The sequence below is a fragment of the Diadema setosum genome, chromosome 8, assembly GCF_964275005.1.
Source record: "Diadema setosum chromosome 8, eeDiaSeto1, whole genome shotgun sequence".
NCBI lineage: Eukaryota > Metazoa > Echinodermata > Echinoidea > Diadematoida > Diadematidae > Diadema > Diadema setosum.
The window spans coordinates 30,879,117-30,902,662 of NC_092692.1; the positions used below are offsets into that span (position 1 = coordinate 30,879,117).

General features: G+C 37.8%; 3 protein-coding genes across 3 annotated transcripts in view; 1 reads left to right on the forward strand and 2 right to left on the reverse strand.

Annotated features, from left to right (window-relative positions):
- Positions 1-795: 795 nt before the first annotated feature.
- Positions 796-17,134, reverse strand: LOC140231411 (ribosomal RNA-processing protein 7 homolog A-like). The gene is made up of 8 exons (XM_072311536.1): positions 17,095-17,134; positions 9,245-9,327; positions 7,201-7,340; positions 6,019-6,138; positions 5,044-5,170; positions 3,792-3,889; positions 2,238-2,436; positions 796-1,423 (listed from the first exon to the last, which is right to left on the reverse strand). The coding sequence occupies exons 2-8, from the start codon at positions 9,282-9,284 to the stop codon at positions 1,338-1,340; spliced, it is 810 nt and encodes a 269-aa protein (XP_072167637.1). The 5' UTR covers positions 9,285-9,327; positions 17,095-17,134; the 3' UTR covers positions 796-1,337.
- LOC140231409 (actin, cytoplasmic A3a-like) lies at positions 11,400-17,098 on the reverse strand. Its single transcript, XM_072311535.1, has 5 exons — positions 16,749-17,098; positions 15,540-15,779; positions 14,790-15,036; positions 13,962-14,153; positions 11,400-13,458 (listed from the first exon to the last, which is right to left on the reverse strand). The coding sequence occupies exons 1-5, from the start codon at positions 16,872-16,874 to the stop codon at positions 13,133-13,135; spliced, it is 1,131 nt and encodes a 376-aa protein (XP_072167636.1). The 5' UTR covers positions 16,875-17,098; the 3' UTR covers positions 11,400-13,132.
- Positions 17,135-20,048: 2,914 nt separating the features above from the next.
- LOC140232200 (RNA binding protein fox-1 homolog 2-like) overlaps positions 20,049-23,546 on the forward strand; it is a 342,360-nt gene continuing 338,862 nt past the window's right edge. Inside the window, 1 exon segment of the mRNA XM_072312338.1 lies at positions 20,049-20,632. Within this exon segment, the coding sequence (XP_072168439.1) occupies positions 20,339-20,632 (294 nt within the window). The 5' untranslated portion in view covers positions 20,049-20,338.

Sequence of the window (23,546 nt, forward strand, 5' to 3'; positions counted from 1 at the left end):
TTGTAACGGGAGTGCTGTATACAGCTCGTCATACTCCAATAGGATCAATCGTGTTCAAACTGTCACCTCAGAAACTGATGCACACAAGAAGAGTTATGCAGATTACCAAGCCAGTCGACCTGACAAGTTTTGGAGCCCAGAGGCAATGCGAGTCAGAGGTACTGACTGCCAGTGTGAACCATCTGGAAAGTCACAGGTAGACAAGGAGGATTTAAACATCATCAACCAGTCTGTCAAACGTATGGGTAAACAATGTGAAATCTCTTATCCATGGAAAACTAAATCCAGAAAGACCCAGATGACTGGTGGCAGGCCGAAAAGATGCTTGAGACCATAGAAAGGATGCTAACAAAAAATCCTGAACATTCTGTGGGATACCAAACGCAGATGACAGAGATGGTTAATCTTGGTTTTTGCACAAAAACAGTCAGATGATGAGCATAGAGGAACATACTGGCCGCATACACTACATTGCACATTATGCTGTGGTCAGATCAGAAAAGGAAAGCCCTCCCTATGCATACTGTGTTAAGCTTATCATCCAGCTTCAATGACCAATCTTTAAATGATTACATTGACTTGTACAGGCACATGAGAACTGACTCGCCCTTCAGTGGTCTCATAGTAAATTGATTTGTTCCTCACCCCCTCCCTGCCATGGCATTTTTCTTTCTTTTTTTTTGAAAAAATGATATGGGTTTCCTATTGTTGATATAACCTAGTGGGTAATATGACATGTATTCCCATTACAAAGAACCTTCGATGCAAGCAAAGGAAATTCAGCTACAGTACAACTTTAATAGTAAAACCAAATTACAGGACAGTTGTGTCGATACAATGGTTGTTTGGTCCCTCACACGACGTATCTCTTTGCAAGATTTCATGACAAAATCGATTTTCAAAAGAACTTGAAGGGTGTGCAGGAGAATAGTAGCTTGCAAGTAGCTTAAGCCATGAGGTACTCTGGCTCCAAAGAACATCAAATGTCTACCATAGAAACATATTGAAATATTTCTCTCTTGTCAGAAGGGATGTGAAGGCAAATTGATATACTGTCTTCATGGCTTCTCTAAGTACATGTATCTTTGAGTAGGGCACCAAACATATCGCAGTGTTTAAGATCTTTCAAATGACATTGTAATGACACCGCTTGGGCATTTGAATATAGACATAACATTCTAAAAGCACCAGAAGGATGTTGACCAACATGATTTGTTACAAGAGAACCTCGTGGAATGTTCAACAAATCTCAAATCCCTTTTCCAACTCTCAGAGCACTGTTCTAAAGTCCAAAAGAGTAGGCTCTACTCCATTTACTGGCCTGGGCTTGATTTCTCTCAATATGGCTTAAATTTTCTTGCTGCCTTCATCTGAGATATCCTCTGCTTGTCTTCTTCAAACTTCTTCCTCAGCTCAGCTATGTCTGTGGAAAGACAAACCAAAAAGAAATGTTGGCGTAACAGGGCGAGCTGGAACTGCCACTGTGTAACAAGAATAAAATACATAGCATGATTATAGCAAATGGAAGGGTGGTTAGGCAAAACTAACATTCATTCTTTTCTTTTCTTTTTTGAAATGTTAACTTGAAAGCCAACCATTTTATTCATGTGTCGTGATGACTGTGGAATTTTCATTAAAAAATTAACGAAATGAAATACCTGCAAAAGAAATAATCATAATATTCAGCAAAACATCTTCGACTTCATCATCATTATGAAAGAACCAATCATTCTAAAATCTGCCGCAGCCTTGATCTTTCCAGGTTATCTGAAAGATTTACTTCAAAACGTAGAGTCAGCCAATACTTTCTTTTCAGCAGCTCAAACGCATCAATTGCAAAAAGAACACGAACAGAAGTCACAACTAACATAGCAGTAAAATTATAACAAGAATGTGCACATTGTAATGGTTAATGGCAACTTTTTGAAAGTAAATACAGAAATTGTATGTGGCAGTATTTTAGGACTTTTCTAAAACACCCTTCTGATGCAGCCTGCTGAAAAACAGCTCATAGCTGATAGCAAGTTTTTGTTTTGTTTTGTTTTTCATAGTTTTTTTTTTTTTACCGTGAATAACTATATAAACTCAACTCAACTCAACTCAACAGATGACACAACTTTATAGTAAACTTACATCTAGAATGCTATCTAAAAAATAACAACAACAAACAAACAGGGGCAAATTCTAAGATGCTCGAAGGACTGCTGTGGTAAAAAATAACTCCCAGCAAAACTCACGTTCCCGCTTGGACTCCCTGGTCTGGAAGGTGTAGAAGTTCATAAGCTCCTTCTCCGCCCGCTTCCGCTTCTCCCTGGCCTGTAGCCGGCGCTGCTGCCGCTCCGTCCGGGCCACCACCGGCTTGGCGCTCCTCTTGGTCACCGTGATCCAGCCATCCTCGTCAGGAACTCCTTCTTCCTCCTTTGCCTGCTCCTCCTCCTGGTCGATTGGAGAGACAGAAGGATTGAGACATGTCTAGGTACATCTCAAAGAGATTATACCTATAGAGTAAGTAGTCGCCATACACGTGCGTACAAATGGTGCGTCCAATATTGAAGAGGGAGCGCACCCTCACGTCCTGGCACTGGATCTAAGTCTACGTTCAAGTCATATCTTCTCATATCATATCTGGAGTGATATGTTATTCTTCATAACACATTTTCATTTTCAGAATCGCAATGTGGTTAATTGTTTAAATATTAGTTTCTACGATGATATCATATCATTTGAACCATTTGGTAGAGTCCAGACCTTTTTGTTGTTCGCAAAATAAACAGTGGGAACTTGGGTGTAGACTAGACAGTAGTTTGAGCATTATGACGTTTGTTTCGCGCACATTTCCACCCACGCCATAAAATCAAACAACATCAGCACCATTATGATGCTTAAACATGACCATTGTGATGTCACAATAATAATATTCAAGTCGAGCACATTAAACAGTGTGCTGCCATCTACTGATTAATAACTGTACAGGATGGCGGCTCCCACAACGCGAAATGGCAGCTCCCTCGCGCGGCTGCCTCCCCACTGGACTACGCCCTCTTGTGGTATAATCTCTTTGGTGCATCTGCACAAGTGCATAACATCTACTGTATGCAAGATATTGTACATTTCACAAATTGAAAGTTGCAAAGACATTTTTACCACTGGTGAAAATTTCAATCAAGAACCTCTGCAATGAATTAGCAAATATCCCTTTATAAGAGATATCTCAACAACTTTCCAAAATGGAGATGGTAATCATAATATGTTAAATTATGTCATCAGACGTGATATTTTTATGAGTAATCAATTTTGCAAATGATAATCAAGTAGCAAAATTCACGGAAACAAAAATGCAGAAGTGCACAGCACATATGGTATATCTATTTGATAAAGTTTGTAGGCATTCTGCAGCTGAAATTAAGCAGCCTTTTGGGACTCAAGTGATGAGGTTTGAGTCGAAAAGCAGCAAAGAGCTTTCACCTCCAAAGGTAGAGAAATACCCATAGGGCATTTACACATCTTGTCATCATTTGAGAAGATATTCGTAAACATATAGAACACCTAGTAGTGAATTAACAATTGCAGATATGATATTGTTAGTATGAATTATAAAATGATGATACGGATCATAATTAAGTGATTGGCCACGAGATATCATGTCACCAGTCTTAAATTAATTCAACATTTTATAAAACAAACTGTGCACATTCTTTGTGTGCGCATCAACAAAATTATCCACCCTCCATAACTCTGAAAAAGTCTGAATCACACTACTCCTTGTGTGTCTCATAACATAATCCTCTTACCTCCTGTTTCTTCTTGTCAAAGTCTGCCATGAAGTCATCAACTTTCTTTTGAAGTTTTAAAGGGTCGGACCACATGGCTGCATATTCTTGGCACCATTCTATACCACCAAAAAAAAAAAAAAAAAAAAAAGACAAGAAAAAAAAAATACATGCATTGGCATCTGGTTACAAAGGCTACTGATATAACAAATTATTCATCGTGGAACAGAAAGAGAGAGAGAGAGAAAAAAAAAAAGAGAACATAGAATCTTTCTGTAAACTTCAATGTACCATTTTGTATCTAATTGCTCTCCAGACCTGACACAAGAAAATTCTGATGACCAAGAATTTACTGGGCCCATGGAGTTCACTGCTGTAACAAAAGCCAAATAAAGTCTCTTGATTATACAGTGTACATTTATTACCTTGTTCAATCATGCACATTCTGTAAATCATTTAACAGAATGAATGAATTTATTCATTTGTTTACATACAGTTGTATCTTCATTCATATGTCATATATGATATATTTGTACATTTTACGTATCAAAGAAAAAGTATTTATAAAGCCATTTTGGAAATTTTTGACAACACCTCATCTTAAGGCATCTTTGAGAGAAAACTCTTCCAGAGTGTTATTGATGAATTTTACAGAAAGATGCTTCGAAATTGTAGATCGAGCTAGATTGTATCTGCCAAAGGTCTTCCAAAACTGCCCTACTTTAAAAGACGAATATTTCAGCGATGGGCTCTAGGTGGGATGTAGGTGTATGGTAGGTGTTTCAAAACATTGCTCCTTAAAATTTTCACTAACATCACTTGCTTTTTTTTTCTTCCCTTTTTTAAAACATGCTCATGACTTTTATGCCACAGGAATATTTTCTCTATAAGCTATCATTCTACATTATATACAAAAGATACCCTCTATGATTTTTTTTTTTTCAAAATCAAGTACTGTATATATCATATATCTAGCAAGTCTATTATTTAAGAGTATTTATGCTTTTTTTTTTTGGTGAAAATTGATACATCTCAGCAATTTTGCAAGATATTGAATTCATGAGCATGGAGTACAGAAATGGACAGTGACATACATGTGTGTATATATGTCACATTCATGTTGGGATCAAAGCTAGTATTTTCATAAGTTTCAATATTCACGAATAGCACCTGACTCATGAGATTTGCAAACCTCCCCCTCCCCCCCCCCCAAAAAAAAGGCATGCACATTATTACTCCTTTTTAAATGAAAATTTCCTAAGGATGAACTCACTCTTGTAACCCGTAGGTACAGAGCTCTCTCCCTCTGGTGACAGGACAAACGGAGATGCGTAGTGGTGCTTCAGAGCTTTTCTCAAGGAGGATGCATGCTTGAAGACAACATAGGCCACTTTGAAACCCTTGGGAAGAAATCAAGCAATCACATATTAGAAAGTTGGGGAGGTGCCAAAGAACAGTCAAGGAGATACTTGCATGTTGCATGCATCTGAAAAGGTGGAAAAAAACAAAAACAAACTCAAAATACAATCACAAATCAAAGAGGCCTTTATATTCTCTTTTCAGGAAATGAAGAGTATTGGATTGTTTCAGGGAGCCTCCTGTAGAATCAGGGAGACCTGTCGGCTTTGCATTATAATGGTGGTCATAACGTACAAAAATAACACTTTGTCATGCAATCAGATGGAAGCACAATGTTTTTCGCGTTTGTTGTTGTTGTTGTTTGTTTGTTTTTTCAGCAAAGTGATTCTGGTACACATGCCCAGACCATAGCTCATTGCTTATGGAGACTAGTTGCCAAAAGTATTAAATCAGAGGATTTAACCATATCTCAAGAGACGAATGTTTAGAATCAAGATGTAAGGCGAGAGGGAATTACTCATAAAGATATTTCTATAAAATATCTCACAAGAGACCTTTGCTGTCCTTGCATCCATCGAGTTGCGTATTAGACTGCTTATTGTATTATTGACTTATGTATGTTGTGATTATTACTTTGTAATGTGCAGTAGAGTATATTATTATAGTAGCTGCACAATATAAATGCCCTTTATTATAATTATTATTATCATCATTGGGGGAGTACAGTTTACTCTTTATTGGGATCTACTTTTATGAGACAGAAGTAAGATTTATTGTAACATATATACCCAGTATCACATATTCTTATATATGTCTCTTTCTTGCATTCACAAAGAGATATCTAATTCACAATGTGAATGGCATTGTCCCCTTGGGAATAGACAGCTACCTTGGTATATTTCATGGGGTAAATTTTCTCCAGGGTTCCATCCTCATCTTTGCCTGGTTTGGCTTGGAGGCCGACAGACTCCACCGGTCCACAGACACCAAAAAGTCGCTCCATGCATTCCTGTTTTTGTAGGATAAAAAGAATTATTAATACTAAGAAGGGTACATGTATACATATACAGAAATATTTAGGAGGTACAAATTGTATCTCAATAAAGAAACAGGTAACTCCCCGGGAAGCACCAGAACACAAGTTGACTTGCATTTGTGACTGATGATTATTTATACACCAGCTATTTTGCATCACTGCTCGCTGCATCTTACAATGGCCATATGAGTATCAGTCTACCGAGCAACTATCATACATTTTGATGGTTAATTGGGTTATCACATTAGCAGTTTTACAGGCAACTATACAATCATTCCTGTCAGAGACGATATATAGCAATGCTCATTACACTACAAGTTTAACCCGTTGAGGACGAGTCCTGAGTATACTCGGGCAGGTGTCTACGGGAAATGCGTGTTGTAGCAAAATCAGTCCGTCCTCAACGGGTTAAGGTGTCCTTGTCTTTTGAAAAGTTGCTGAAATGAAATCAAAATGTGTTCCATCACTAAACAGATACAATCTATTATCTTTGGGCTTCTCCATGGTTGATTTCATGGGTGTGTACTGGGAAAGAGAGAGAGGGGAAAAAAAAAAAGAAGAAAAGTGGCATCAAAACATTGTTGCTTGCCCAATTTGTGCATCTTTTCTCATTGTTCTAAAACACTTGCCCAACTTTGATTTTTCACTTGCCCCGGGAAATTGGGCAAGCGGTAACAGTGCATGCATGTACAGTAGCATCTTGCATGTGTGGAGTGAAGTCTAATGTTCATCTGCATGATACTGACTGACATAACACAGTCAATATAAACATTAAAAGCAATGTACTGTTTGCAATTAAAACAAGGTCTGGTACGGTACTGCCAACAAAATTTAGAGACGTTTGAAGACAGCAACATATTTACAAAGTACAGTTTGTACTTACAGTCTAAAACATACAAGAGGTAAGATAAACACAAGACAAATGGGAAAATGATATCTAAATTACATAATCTGTATTTTACCTTCACAAAGACAAAGTGAACTACAACCTACATGTCTACTGACACTGTTTATGTGACAATTGACAGCACTAACCTTGTTGCAATATGGTGGCACGTTCACCACAAACAGAGTTCTGTGGGATGGTTTGATATCATCACTTTCTTTCACTGAGTGCTCCTTGCAGTACATCAAATGGCCAGCTTTACTCTTTTCATTAAACTTTACTGGTACAACTGCAGAAAGAAACAAAGAAAAGAATAAAACCAACATACAGTATGTGCATAGCTAGCTACACGCAGCCGCTGTAGAGACAGCGGCTGCACCTCTATTCCTTCGCAGATGTTGTCATTTTTCAGTGTGGTTGTGCGACTCCTTCATGAATATCTTTATTAATCGTGGAAAACTAAAATACAAGGAATTATCGTAATCTATGATAATCATTCAATAATCGGTATGCGATTTTTTTTTTAATTACGTCAAAAACTCACCGAAATCTGTGGCTGAAATCAGGTCTGTAAACGTCCTTATTGCTCTCTAGCTCTCCGACTACCTATGTTGTACGTTGTAGTATACGAGAGTGAATGCCATTCAAATAACACGCAGATGAGGAGTGAAGCAATAAGGACGTTTACAGACCTGATTTCAGCCACAGATTTCGGTGAGTTTTTGACGTAATTAAACAAAAAATCGCATACCGATTATTGAATGATTATCATAGATTACGATAATTCCTTGTATTTTAGTTTTCCACGATTAATAAAGATATTCATGAAGGAGTCGCACAACCACACTGAAAAATGACGTCTGCGAAGGAATACAGGTGCAGCCGCGTCGCTTCGCGACAGCGGCTGCGTGTAGTAAGTGCATAGCATGAAGTGAAGTTACACACGTACAGACACAAACACACACACATATGGACAACAGAATGTTGTACATTGTATATGTAACTCTGTAGACTGTAATATTGTGCTTTTCAGTCTTTACAAGACTTTTAAGTTAGGGATAAAAACTCAAGCATTATTAATGATATCACACAAGTTATTCCCTTGTAAAACCTGTGCAATGCCAGAATGTCTCATCTGACGTCATGACGACATTTACAGTCAGTCCTCATGCAAAGGACATACACTGTATCACTGTATCACTTAAAATGATCAAATGTAGTTGCTAGCTTAGCAATCTATCCAGAAAATCTATCTAGGGCACTACCCTTCATCAACATTTTTTATGGAAATACAATGTAAATAGCCTGCTTAAATTTGTATGCTTCAGTAGTCCAGGTATCGAATCATGGACAACGCGCTTCATATGGCCAATAATAGAATGGGTAGCCTTCATTTCACACAAAATTTAGTTGTATTCTTCTTCTTCTTCTGATAGTCTTGCGTCCTTCAGACTTGATGATTATTACAGGTGTGATTCATGCTGTGTATGTTGTGCTTGTAGTTGTGTGAATGTGCAGTTTTAATAGACAGAAAGATGTCTGTCCAGAGCCGGCAGAGGTGTCTTTTATTTATTTATTTATTTTTTTTTTTGTATGTTATCGCTCTCCTCTGGTGTATAATCCGTGAAGTCAGACGCAGTCTCTGCGGAGCATATCCCCGACGACCAGATACAGACCAATCTTTCGGTCAAATAAAATATCCGAGGCCGAGGGTGTGAGTAAAAATCCCTACCCTTGCCTTGGTCCCTAGCAGCAGTCTACCTGCATAGCCATGCATAGCTTGCCACAAACTTCCACTGAGCATGTTGCAGAGTGATGGAGCCGATTGACAATGACAGAGCTCAGAGTACCTAATTCAAATTGGAAATTGATGATCTCTTGTTCATCACTAAATATCTATTCCACATGTATTGTCAGCCCTAAAATTGAGCAGCTACGTTTTCGAACTTGCTTGAAACTGAACAACTTAACTGAACTAAAGTCTCGTCTGCAAGTTACACAAAAACTATCACATGGGACTACAGTATTGTCAAAAGCTGCACCAGGTTACATGAACACCGATTTATATGGTGTAAAATGCAACCAAGCATACGAAACCAAATGTTTGGTGACAACTACATCGGTGAAAAATTGATGAAATAATAATACAAAGACGTATTAATGGAGGAATACAATAAAAAAAAATAGACTTACTTTTGAAGCCACCAACTTCACGCAGAGTGGGAGCTGCCATGCTGTTTATCAAGAAAGCGCCATCTGCGGCTGCTGCTGGCAACCTGCTGAGTGTTACAAGAATAGAGATTAATGTAAAGATTTTTGTGCGGTATCTTCATTGAACGGACACCCGGGTTAATCCGTGGGATCAATTCGTTGTCTACTTACTGTTTGATAAATCGTGTTCACTTAATTTTTTACATTTAACAAGCATACCTGCAAAAATACCTGCAGATCATTTGAGAATTCCCCCTCTTACCAGATGAGGAAAATAAACTTTGACTTGGTAACATGTTATCAAGTATTTGACTTGACTCTTAGGTTTGTTTGTTTGTTTGATTTGTTTTTGTTTGTTTTGTTTTTTTGCTGTTGATTTGTTTGCCAAACCAACCGTAAGCATAACATCAATAAGAATGAAATTATGATTGTACCCATCAGTTTTGTGCACTTTGGGAAAAAAATAAAGTTTTATAGAATATCATCATAGGTATCTACTTCATAACTAGTTTGGATGAATACTTAATAAGGAATATCATACATCACAATGTACTTTCGTTTTGTCCAAAGCAAAAACAACACAAACTGCAAAAGCTCGCCCATCATATGTGAATCTTGTTAGAATGTTGTTCGTCCTCAAATCAAGTGAATTTATAGTCTATTATAAACTGTTTGATAAATTAATTTGAATTATAAAGTTAAATTTTATAATTATATAAGAAAAGAAATTGCTCATGCTGTTCTATAAAAATGCACGTCTCTCGTATTATGTGTGTGTATGTGTGTGTGTGTGTGTGTGTGTGTGTGTGTGTGTGTGAAATGTAATCATTTTAATGATAATTCACTGAAGTGTGAGAGTATGAGTGTGAGCGGGAACCGTAGAATTGCCGGGGGGGGGGGGGAAGAAGAGGATATGTAAGGAGGGTAATTGTGTGTGTGTGTGTGTGTGTGTGCGTGTGTGTGTGTGTGTGTGTGGGTGTGTGTGTGTGTGTGTTTGTGTAGGTGTAAGTTTGTGCGTAAATTTAAGATGTAATATGTTATAATGATAATGATAATGATAATGATAATGAATATTTTATATAGCGCTTAATACTGTTGTTTCTAAGCGCAAATGTTATGTTATGATCTTCGGGTCACCCCATTGATTAAGTTTTTTCGTTTGATTGATCATTGCTGATTCTATAATGTTCGCATACATTCTAAGATGAATGTTTGATATGGAAAATGAAAGCAAAAATGATAAAATCTTGTCTTTTTATACGCACTATCAAAATCATTCGTGTTATAACGAGCTGATACTGCAACTAATCCATATCATTCATCTACAGTATTTCAATTAGTGCAGATAAGAAAATGAATTATTTATGATTATGTGTGTGCGTGTGTGCTTTTTCCACCCAAATGATAGTTTTCAAATACTTTGTGATTTGTATGTAAAGACTAAAGTCGAACATAGGACTTTGTGTTCATTTTGATAGAATTATTATGATTACGCCAAAAGGATTTTTGAATACCTCAGTAAAGATTGAGGGAAATAAATTATTTGCTTTTATCAACTCTTGAAGACAAATGGTAGAATGAGGCCATTCGTGCCCTCTTCGCGTAGAAAAATCAACACAAGTGTTTTTGGCATTAATTTTGCTCTCGTTAGGAGGTTAATGTGCACGGAAAAGAAAAGCAAATAGTAACAAGGTTTGCATTTGAATGTAATGTGATTGGTCGTCAGTGCATTATTTACGACATGTATATATATATAACGAGTTTTTCTTAGGGAAATAATTATAATTATATGTGCAGGTCAGAGATTAGCAATTCTTGCAGAAATTCAAGGCTAAGAGTGAGGAAGGACTACTTATCATACCATTGTTACCGTGCAAGAAACACAAAGTATTAATGAATAATGCGTGATTTTTACTTTTGTGTGTGTGTGTGTGTAAAAAGAATACACGTAGCTCTTATCATGCTTATATTCACTCCCTCGCAAACATTTGTGTATATAAACCATTCCGTTTGCTTGTCTGTGATGTTTTTCCCGCATTGCTTGTAGTTCAATGATTTCTTAGTGTACGAGTGAATGGCAAAGAAAAAGATAAGCAAAGAAATCGAAAAATATGAAATGAAAACAATTGACACAATATTGTATGAAGTTGAGAATTTATTCAAAATGCATCAGAAATGACGGGATTCACTCCAACATTAACAATATTTCATGAGGCATACAATCATACGTACAGAGGCCCAGTAAAATCTGTACAAAGGAAGTTGTCAAAGTGTGCGACACAAAACGCGTGTACTTTACAGCCATAACATAAGATGATTAGCTTGGTAAAACTTCAATTTATGACCATGAAAAAATAGAAACAAAGAAGAAACAAAGACACAACGGAAATCCTACGTGTAAGTGGCCATGTGTTCTCTGTAATCCAATTTTAGTACTTTTTCGTCAACAATAAAGAAATATGTCCGAGTTCTGCAGTTGTTATTCTAATTCTTTCTTCTCTTTCTTTTCCTCCCCCTCCTACTCCTTCTTCACGTCGTTTTCGTCTTTGTCATCATCATCATCATCACCATCGTCATCGTAATCATTGTCATTCTCGGAAGTCTCATTTTCTTTTTGTATTCTCCTTTCAATAAAAAAGACCTTTGTCGATCTTTGTTTGTTTTAATAGGTTACAGATAGTAATATATTTTATTTTTAGCCTTCTTGCCCTTCATATTTTTTTTCTTTTCTCTCAAAGTTTACAAGCCAAGGAGTTACATGTGTATATGCTTTGACATCTTTATTCTCTAACCGTTTCAAGCCAACCCTTCTTAAAGTGACAATCTTTTGAAAAGTAGATGTCCCCAATGTACCGACATGACATTTCAACAGCACTTTACGATTTCAGTTGTTATAACGTGTCACACGGATAAAAATCGGTGTCTATACATTTATTTCAAATTAATCGTTGTATGTTTTATCGGAAATTGATATTATTCCAGTCAGTAGCGCCACACAAACTCTCAAAAGGACAGCTGCCAACAAAGATGACGACCAATCTGTCTATCCGGACATGAACGCCTTCTAATCTAATTTTCCTTTTTTCTAAAAAATCGATTTAGTGAAACTGCCTTGTGTGTTAACACTGCATACAAGTGTGCATGACTTTTTTACTCTCAATTTTTAAGTAATGCGGTTGCTTTAAGAGTTATAATTATCTATTATGTATAAGCCTGAATTCATTGCCGTGACTTTCGTCTCACCTCCCGGCTTTGTCGGATGATCATGGCTTAACGCTGTCCCATTCTTTTTAACACAAAGTAACATAGGAGTAACAGTCATTGTGTACGATATTTCACTTTGGCGTCATCATACTTATCCAGATGCAAAATTTTATGACAACATGAAAATCACCGAACAAGTACAAGATCGAGACGTAATCACACATTAGCCAACGAAGAAAGAAAATCGTCGTCATGGTACGAGCTTTGGAACAGCTGTAATGAGGCACATGTGTTGTTTGCACTAACTTCGAGACCACAGGAAGATAACCGCCATCGTAACAATGGCATTTAGATTTCGTCAATAATCTTTTGTCAGTACTAAATCTTTAGCCAACAAAGTGTGTTGCAGGAAATTTATTTTCCTCTAAAGTCATTGCTAATTTGGAAGCAGTATGTCTCGCAGAATCAAAGGGAAAGAAAATGGTACAATTTGCCCAAATGAGAAATAGCATAGTCACATTCGGGAGTCGGAAAACAAACAAACAAACCCAAAGCAAACAAACATATGAAATCGACTGGACCAATGAATTAACTACTAGCACACAACTGAGAAGAGATAATTTCTCCTTCTTTTCTTTTATTCTATCTTGTGTTTCTCCTTTCCAACTAGAAACACTTGCGGTGGACGATGCTGGGTCCCGCCTCATCGTACTCCTGCTTGCTGATCCACATCTGCTGGAAGGTGGAGAGGGAGGCGAGGATCGAACCACCGATCCACACGGAGTACTTCCTCTCCGGAGGAGCGATGATCTTGATCTTCATGGTGCTGGGGGCCAGCGCCGTGATCTCCTTCTGCATGCGGTCGGCGATGCCGGGGTACATGGTGCTGCCGCCAGAGAGCACGGTGTTGGCGTAGAGATCGCGCCGGATGTCGACGTCGCACTTCATGATGCTGTTGTAGGTAGTCTCGTGGAGGCCGCTCGATTCCATTCCTGTCGGAAGATTTGTCGATTTTTTTTCAACAGATTTAAAAAAAAAAATCTTAACATTTTCCATGAATGACAGATTTGAAATCACGCCTGATTTATCGTACAATAATGGAATCACGCTGTCCGTAATTCATTCCTACATTATTTATCAGTGATTATCATGGACATTTTGTGCCTCACCCTTCTGCTACTTCTTTTTGTATGATTAATACTAGGAGCAGAACGCATAGTTAATTCATGTGAAAATCGTGTGTTGCATGTCTTCGTAAGACAAGTCACGTGATTCAGTTTGAAGTCCTCATCGCCACATTGGAGTCATGCAACCAAAGTCAGTTGTTACAAGACATCGTTGTTATTTGTGTCTGTTGGGAAAAAAAGTCGAAACTTCAACAATTGAAACAAACAAACAAAATATCAACAACAGCAACATAAGTCAAACGCAACTAGCGGTAAGTTACACAAAAGCGTAGACAACTTGTTTGCCGCAATAAACCCCAAATCCTCACCGATGAACGCCGGTTGGAACACGACCTCCGGACAGCGGAAGCGCTCGTTGCCAATGGTGATGATCTGGCCGTCGGGGAGTTCGTAGCTCTTCTCCAATGCGGATGACGTAGCCGCAGTCACCATCTCCTGCTCGAAGTCAAGAGCGACGTAGCAGAGTTTTTCCTTGATGTCGCGAACGATTTCACGCTCAGCTGTGTGACAAAATAATGGGATACAGGCATTGTTTAAAATCGGCTTTAATGATAATGATAATGAATAACATTTACATGTTTCTAAGCGCATTGGATGTGAGTGTGGTTGTGTGTGTGGGTGTGGGTGTGTGCGTGCGTGAGTTGAAACAACCATTCTTTCTATCAACGGCTCTTTTGATAAATTACATTCGTAGTAGAGTTTCTTTGCGAAACGTTTTGATATTTCACGAAACGAAAATTAATGTATTATTACATGTCTACTTGATAGGTCTACTTCCCATTCGAACTCGGGGATAACTGCGTAGGCCCGATCTGAACTAAAACAAAGACAGATGCCATCTACGAGGAAACGCAATAATAAAAGTATGTTAACATTTTTAGAGACAGACAGCTCTCAGTAGTAGTCTTGAATCTCATCTCGATCACTCCGCTACCATAAGTCTTGCCGCGGGCACTCTTCTAATCGTGTGTTTGTTTGCTTTGATACCAGTTCATGTACCGTAATGCACATTCTAAATGCCTTGCAAACTTTTCATGGACGATATTTCAGTACCTGTCGTGAAATACGAAAAACAAAATACAGCAAATGGAAAAGCATACTTCAAAATTAGAACTAAAAGCAGATTTATCACTGACCACTCGTGGAAAAGGAGTAGCCCCTCTCGGTCAATATCTTCATGAGATAGTCCGTGAGATCGCGTCCAGCCAGGTCCAAGCGGAGGATGGCGTGGGGCAGGGCGTACCCCTCGTAGATGGGTACCGTGTGCGACACGCCATCACCGGAATCGAGAACGATCCCCGTGGTACGACCCGAGGCGTAGAGCGAGAGCACAGCCTGTATGCCCACGTACATGGCGGGCACGTTGAACGTCTCGAACATAAGCTGGCAAGGAGGGGTATAGATATGACGTCATCATATTAGGCAAGTTAATTCATGACAAGGTAAAGCATAAAATTTCGGGTTATCTTATGTCGAGCGTATGTATGCTTTGGGCTGACAACTCGATGCAAACAAAATCTAATGTTTAATTTTATGAGTTGACATTTGAAATTCGAAGAATCATTGCAACTTCCAATAAAATCACATAAAAGCATGCATCACTTACAGGTTGCAGGCACACAATTCAGTAACATTTTGATTGTCGGTTGTTTTTGTTTTGTTCTGTTAGATCTACAAGTTTTACTACTAACTAGATAGAAATACATAATACATTTATATGCCATGATTTGAATTACGAATTGTTTTTTTTTTTCAATTTCATTAAACAAGAATCGATTTTGCAAACACTTCACGTTTGCAATACGTTTCCACTATAACATGTTTGAACTGTCCAAAATATGATATTATCCAGTAGGGTCCTATGTTATGAAAATTGTGTCGATTACTTGTGTCATTTTCTCTCTGTTGGCCTTTGGGTTAAGCGGTGCCTCGGTGAGCAGGACGGGATGCTCCTCGGGTGCGACACGGAGCTCGTTATAGAAGGTGTGGTGCCAGATCTTCTCCATGTCGTCCCAGTTGGTGATGATGCCGTGTTCAATAGGGTATTTGAGGGTCAGGATACCCCTCTTACTCTGGGCCTCGTCACCGACGTAGCTATCCTTCTGCCCCATGCCTACCATCACTCCCTGGAAAAAAAAAAAAGAAGAAAGAAATCAAACAAACGGAGGGCCTACTTTGTTTGTTTTTTAAGAAGGAAAAGGAAGAAGAGGAAGCGGGAAATCTAAGTAACGTTAAGACTTTCACTCAGGGCCTAGGGCCTACTCTCGAATAGATAGGACTAGGACTAGAATCCTCTAACTATCACTCCAGTAGCAACCAGGACTCCAGAGATTAGAGCCCCAGGGCCCAAAACGATGTGATCTCTCTCTCTCTCTCTCATAAAAAAAAAGAAATAAATAAAAATAAAAAAAAAATAAAAAAATAAAAAAATAAAAAAATAAAAAAAAATCCTGCTTTTAGAGATCACATCGTTTTGGGCCCTGGGGCTCTAATTTCTAACGTTAGACATAGAGTCTATGCCTACTCACATAGATCTAGGTTCACATAGAGGAGTCTTCCAATAGTTCCATGTTTCACTTTCGAACACTTTTTTTTTACCTTCGAGTTCCCCCCCCCCCCCAACCCGCAAGCACACACTTACGTTCCGCAGCCCCTATTCCACGATTCATGGGCTGCAACTCAAGTACGACTACGAGTAACGCGTTAGAACCCCTACAAACTGTAGGGCTACGTACTACTAGTAGAAGTTTGATATTTGTACATAGATCTAACTTGATCTAGAACTTTAGAATTGTTCATTTGTAGACTTTAGATGCTAGGAGACCTATAAAGGTTATGATTAGTATGAACTATTAACGTTTCGTAACGTAGGCCTAGGTCTAACACGTTAGACCTCTAACGTTAGAACCGTTATTCGTTAATTTGTTAACCCCTCTTCTCGACCGGTGGGCCGCGATGTCGGCTTAAAAAAAAAAAAGAAAAAAAAAACTCCGATGAATGTTTACATTCTAAATTTCTGTAGGCCTATAGACATAACTGGGCCTCAAATAACATTTTAGGAAAGTGGACCTCGGGTTAAGATAAGTTTGTCTAACCTGATGTCTTGGTTTTCCAACTATTGATGGAAAAACGGCTCTCGGAGCATCGTCACCTGCGAATCCAGCCTTGCACATTCCTGATCCATTGTCCACAACCAAAGCGGCCACCTCTTCGTCATACATTTTGATGGATGAGTGCAAATACTATCTACTAATGGGCGTTCTTACACAATTGAATCGGCGCTCAAAATCACGTTTCCTGGTTTCCAAGTACTTTCCAGCATGCAGTACTCGTATTCAAAAGACTACCAGTGAACGTTAGATCTTTAAAATCTTTACCTTGTCGTACAGTATAGCGATTCGTACGGATACTTCGACAACAACTTAACTGCAACAACTTAACTGCAATATGAAGGTCTACTATACGCGCGCACACACTATTATTATACGGTATACGTAGCTACAAATTGTAGCTAGCATGCAGTTTTTGTGGCTGCGGCCCATACATGCCCATACCATTTACTAGTGTAGGGCGCCGGGCCAATGCACGGCGCGCATAAGCGTGTATGGCAAGGTCGTAGGACACCACGTGCACGTGTATAACCGAACGTACTGCTGCTGTTACGACGCGCGCTTTGCTCCTTGATACGCTAGAATCTACCATTTTTTTTTTATGGGAGCAGACAAAAAAGAACGCAGAAACACTCTGCAATTTCAATTTTAACAAGAATTTGATTAAAAGATTAAAAAAAGGAGGCGTTTAGAATACATGAGAAGCCATTAACTAATTCCGTATTTGAATATTTGTTCATAATATGTCATATTTCCCCCATTATATTGTTCTCTACCATATTGCACATAATATGCAAATGAGACTTACGCGTTTGTGAGATATGTTTTCCATATATGGAAATCTTACGATCGAATGCAAGTTGGAGATCCTAAAGCTGTACATTACTCTCATTACCTATTCATTATGGCGAGGGTAGTATGACACACCCTCTCGCTCCACATAAAGTTCACGCACCTTGTACCTTGATACCTCAGCTCCCTCCACAAGAAGTTCTGTGAACCACAAAGTGGAATGGTGCAGAGACCATGAGAGCTGCGAGATTTACTGAGTAAGCCTACTCTGAATCGTAACCATCACCTCTTGAAAGCGTCACTAAATGCTGCAAGAACTTGATTGGACCACTCTAGAACAGGGCTAAGAAAATGACAGTCTTTACCATGATGTACAAAATACGTAAAAATCTTACTCATCTTTCGGCATAAGACTATACTAGTAATATCAAACAGGTTACTCAGTTGACGAGAGCCACCCAACCACATTCCTATCAGATACCATACAGTATTCAAGAACTGAATCACATCGCCATTCGTTCTTTTTCCCGAGAACAATAATAAGGAGCTGAAATTCCCTGTCCTCGGAAATTGTTGCAGCGCCATCTGTGGGAGCATTCCGTAACCGAATAACGGTTGATCACAGTGGCTAATCTTTGTTTTTCATATTTGCTATGTGTTGTAAATATCTGTAAATAAACTGTATTATAATGTAAATAACACAGTCTGCAAGAATCTTTGAACAACTTATTGAAGGAGGCAGGAAGAAGAAGAAGAAGAACCTTGCTCTAGACCCTCATTGTAGATAAATACGGTATCTTCACAAAATATTCTTCTTTTAATTGTACTGTATTTTTCAGTGGTGTATTGATACGACCAGTGATCTTTTTCTTTCTTTTATTTATGAAGGTTTTTTTTTTTTTGTCGCAGCAGACACAATTTTGTTCTCAACAGAGTGAAATGGATCCAGTTCCAGTGAAACAATCCAGTGAGACAAATATTTTCATTTTTTTTTCTTTCGTAATTCTTTGGTTCTTAAAAGATTATAAGGTGGCATTACTACAGCTAGCACGAGGAAATTCTCTGAAACAAGATCAACGCCTTGTATGTTCATGGGGTCCTACTGTATATTTTGAGCAAAGGTTATTGCTGGTTTATTCCAGAAAACATGCACAAGTCTTGCCAGACATCGCATCACATGGATGCAAATTTTTACCAACGAGATTATGATCAGTGTTTGATAATATTGTGTTTTTCGTCTTCTGTTTCTTCTTCCTCTTCTTTTATTGTTATATATTTCAGTCTGTTTTTCTGTGTAAAGAGCCTTGAGAATTTGAATTGAAATGGAAAATGACTCTATAGGTCTATAAATTGTATGTATGTATGTATGTTTGCATTCATTATTATTGTTATTATTATTATTACTATTATTATTATGATTATTGTTATTATTGTTATAATAGTAATATTATCATAATAATAATAATATAATGATAATAATAATAATTATTATTATAATTATAATTATTATTATTATTATTATTATTATTATTATTATTATTATTATTATAGCAGATTCTCAAATCAATATATGAATACATTAGATAATCGGCATATGAGAATTATGTCATATCCAGTTTGAAGCAAATCTTCCATCTATATTCATTTGAAGAGAGAAAGAGAGAGAGACACACACACCCTTCCTCTCCCCCCCCCCAAAAAAAAAGAGAGACAACGAGTCAATTTTGAGTAAAGACTTTAGCTGCAAATCAAGTAAAAATAAACAAAGAATTCAGTCTTCTTGGCAACACATTCAGATTAAGTAACTTATTGTGCACTTATTTGCAAATTGTGGAAACTTTGAAATCTTTTATGTCTGAGAAATCATTAAATTTTGCCATGTTGTATAAAAAAAAAAATAAAAGCAAGAATAATCTTGGGATAAAAAAAAACAAAAACAAAAAAGCCAGAATACATGTGACTTTGTGAAACTTCATTTTTCAACTGTCTGGCCTTGAATAAGCGCTAATCTATCAGTGATGATAATGCAGATTCTAAAGAGATCAAATGGCAAGCAGGTAACAGTTACTGAGGTGGATAAAAGTAAGAACAAAACAAAGAAATAATGTGTACAACCACAGCAGGGAACCCATTATAGTACAAAAAGTATTATTAAAAAAGCTGAAAATATTACTGGTACCGAGTAGGCATAGACTGCCGCCGCTTTTCCCTGTATGGTACGTAAACATAGAGGGCGACATGTAACTTTCCACCAAAATAATGCTTTCGGCAAAGCACACAACATTTCGCTCAGTGAACCACAGAGTTGTGAACACACGACCAATCACCGACAACCACAATCCATCGTTAGTGATAGGCGAACACACACACACATTCGCCGCCGCCGCCGCTAGTCCCGTTCTCTAGGATGCCTTTTCATTATGAGGTTAAATGAGTTGTTTTTCTTGAGTTCATCGTAAACTTTTAGGATCGAGGAATATAAAGACGACTGAAAGTGAGAGGATAGCTACTATAGAAGGATCGCATTCTTCATGCATGTTTGAAATGGTTTGAAACCCACTGAAAAGTTTCCGTTTCTTGCGATGTTTTCTCCTTGGATGAATGAAAGTGATTTCCAGAATATCTGACACTCCTGTGATTGTTGATACACGGACCTCGGACCAAACGGTAATCATTGTCAACACTGACGTGCTTGCGGAATTCCGTTAATCGGACTGTCTTCGGAACAAAATTATTGTTTGCTCCTTGTGTGACCTGCCTTACTCATTTGGACTATATTTTCAATGAAGATGGCAACAGAAATCGGAAATATAGTGATCATCGATGGTGAAATACGGGATAGAGTTGCGATAACGGGAGACAAATTTTCGTCTGTGAATGCCGGAAAAATTGGGAGCGAGAGCAACAATAATTCGCGCCGAGATGTCGGCGGAGACAATGTCCAGGATCAGGAGCCCTTATCGAACTCCGTTCAGACTGCCGGTGTAGCTGTAACTAATCCTCTTGGAAATACTGGCGACAATAAAGCTCCAGACGACCATAAAAATGAAGATTCACAGTGCCCATCCAAAGAACAGGTAACTTTTGTTAATTGTTAAACAAACTATAGTATACTATAAAGGGCGGTCGAGGTGAACATTCAGGTTAATCGAGGAGACGAGGGTTAAAAGGTCTCGCACCGAAGGATCTAGTGGATTCTAGCTAACGTTACTAGCCCCTGGGCCTACTCCCTGATCCCTCGGTCTATAGAATTAAAAAAAAAAATGCTAATATTATATAGGCCTACTGTAACTTATTCCTAACTTACAGTACAGTGAACCTTGACAGAATCATTCTGATGTTTTCTCTCTAGCCTATATACAAATGATATAGAAGAATCTCATCATACATATCAGATTAGGCCTATATTCTTATGATATAATTGAGATAATAAAGATGTACTGGATATCACACACACACACACACACACACACACACACACATACACAAAACCCAAAACAAAGAGGGGCCGACCCGTGTACAGTATGTATGTATCTAATGTATCTAACAAATGTTTGTACGGTCACTTCAGCAACAAGATCGTACTAAGACTCTAATTCTATATAAACTAATGAACAACAGACCTAGAACACCTAGTTCACCTGTGATGTGTTCAACACTGTAGGCCTACTACTCGTACTACTACTACTTGTACTAGCAGAATTGAAGCAAAGCAACGAGATATTCAAGCACACACTCCCCTCACTAAAGGAAACAAGAAATCATTGTTAATGTTGATGACGACATTTGTTACAAAGGACACTTTAAAGGGATGGTACAGTATTGGTGGAGATGAGAATTGGGCTTTTAAACTTTTTGCGAGATACCAAGAAAACACTAATATGATATAATATAATACAGATCATACCATTTTAAGTTTATTTGATGAAAATCGGGTTTGGAATGACCAAAACATCCAAAAACAAAGTAAAACAAAGCGATCATAATAAAATGTGGGTCCCACACTTTATTAGTGTCGCTCTTTTTTGGATATGATCTCAGCCATTTCAAAACCAATTTTCATCAAATAAACATTGAATTCCTCATAGAATTACAAATTGTACATGCTCTTTCATATTTCATAAGAGGTTTCTCATCATCTCACCAAAAAATGTTAGAAACCTGAAATTAGGTCTCAACCAAAACTATACGACCCCTTAAAAATACAACTTGTACACAGGATACATGGCAGCTGCTTTGGTTCTTATTCTATAAGGAAATGTGCCTTTGTTAGGCATCACCTGGTAGAATCTAGTTATTTTTATATTCTTTCAGTTTTACCTTGACTGTGTGTTCATTCAATCACTTTGAAATATTCTCTGCAAAGCTGCAAAGCTCCATTTTCTGTGCAAAGGCAAGGCAGATAATGCTTTATTTAGATGGTTTGTGACTGTTACTAAGAGCACACACAATATTTATGTCTCATTCCTGAATACTGACTCCGCATGATATTAAGATTGCAGACTGTAAGTCAACTGCTGTCACAGAGTCCATGAATACAATGAGGTGATGACTGATCATGCAATGTCCATATTATCAAAGTAGAAAGGTTCTGCAATTATAGCATACTCTTCTCAGTTTGCTTTGTTTTGCCTGTGAAACCTTATTCTCTGTTACCAAAGAAAGTGAAATGTCTATGTTCTCTTCCAAAAATGAAATAGATTTAAATTGAATTGAATTGAAAACTGAAATGTAGTACATAATATTTTAAGTTCCTTAAAATGTAAGCATTACTTATATGCTTTGTGATTTACTCTGTATGGAAATAAAATCATACAAATTTAATTGAATTGAATGTATACTATAGGTACAACAACATTGACATGTCCAAAATTGGCAGTAAGATGGCATGATGCTTTGATATTCATTTGCTTGTAAGCCATTGGTCATTTGATAACAATATTTAGGTTCAGTTAACACTCTCCATTATTGAAGTGCTAATTAGCTTGATTAATTGTAATTGTCACGTGATAGACATGTCATTTCATCAAGAAATATCCTTAGACTATTTGATGTCCTGACATTGATTGGTTCATATAACTAATTAATAAGAGTCTGATGATATCGTAGAAATAACTATGGATCTTTTTTTTTTTTTTTTTTTATAACCTCGGCCTTGCCAGGTATAACTGATACAGTTGGATATTTCATTCAGTTTATCATCTAGTAATGCACTGAAAATCAGACAATGCATCTTCTACTTTAATGAGAAGAAACCCTTCATAACAGGGGCTTCTAACAAAGATATTGTATTTAGTTTTGTTGCAAGCATCCAAATTAACATGAGATCAGTAATCACATATGATACTGTCGTTGCAATTTGTCATGTAGATGACATAACACAGAATTTTATGGCGATCATAAAGAAAAGTGCTCAGTTTTACTGAGGAGGATTTGCGAGACCAGTAGTCTTCATAAACTTCTATAAAATTCTATTAAGAGAAAGTGTGATTGTCTAAAACCTTGACTTCAAAAGAGATCAGATCTGACATTTTCTTGAAGGTAAAATAGTCTCCATCCTTGTTCTGTATCTTCTCTGCATTAAAGTGTTATGACTGATTCAGGTGATCAGGCTGCATTTAGAATATTCCTTGCACCATCCAGTGCTTGATTCGAGAAACTAGGAAATTTAGATTGTGTGCCCAGCCCTCTCTCCCCAAATTACCCATTTGTCATTCACCTGTCACCATAACAATTTCTCACCGCATGTTAGGGCGACATCAAGCTGTGTCGCGTGCCCGACATCAAGGGGGTAGGCACCCTGGTCAGAGTGCAGCTAGTCAGTGGAGATTGTTTTAATGTCACACTCTGATGCTCTGCGTGTAAACATCTCGAGTAAAAAAAGGGAGGATCGTTAATGTCCCAAACTCAATGGCATGAATGGGGGAGGGGCAGGGGGAGTGGGAGGGCAACTTGCTGAGCAGACGGGGCAGTATGCATCATTTTTGACAG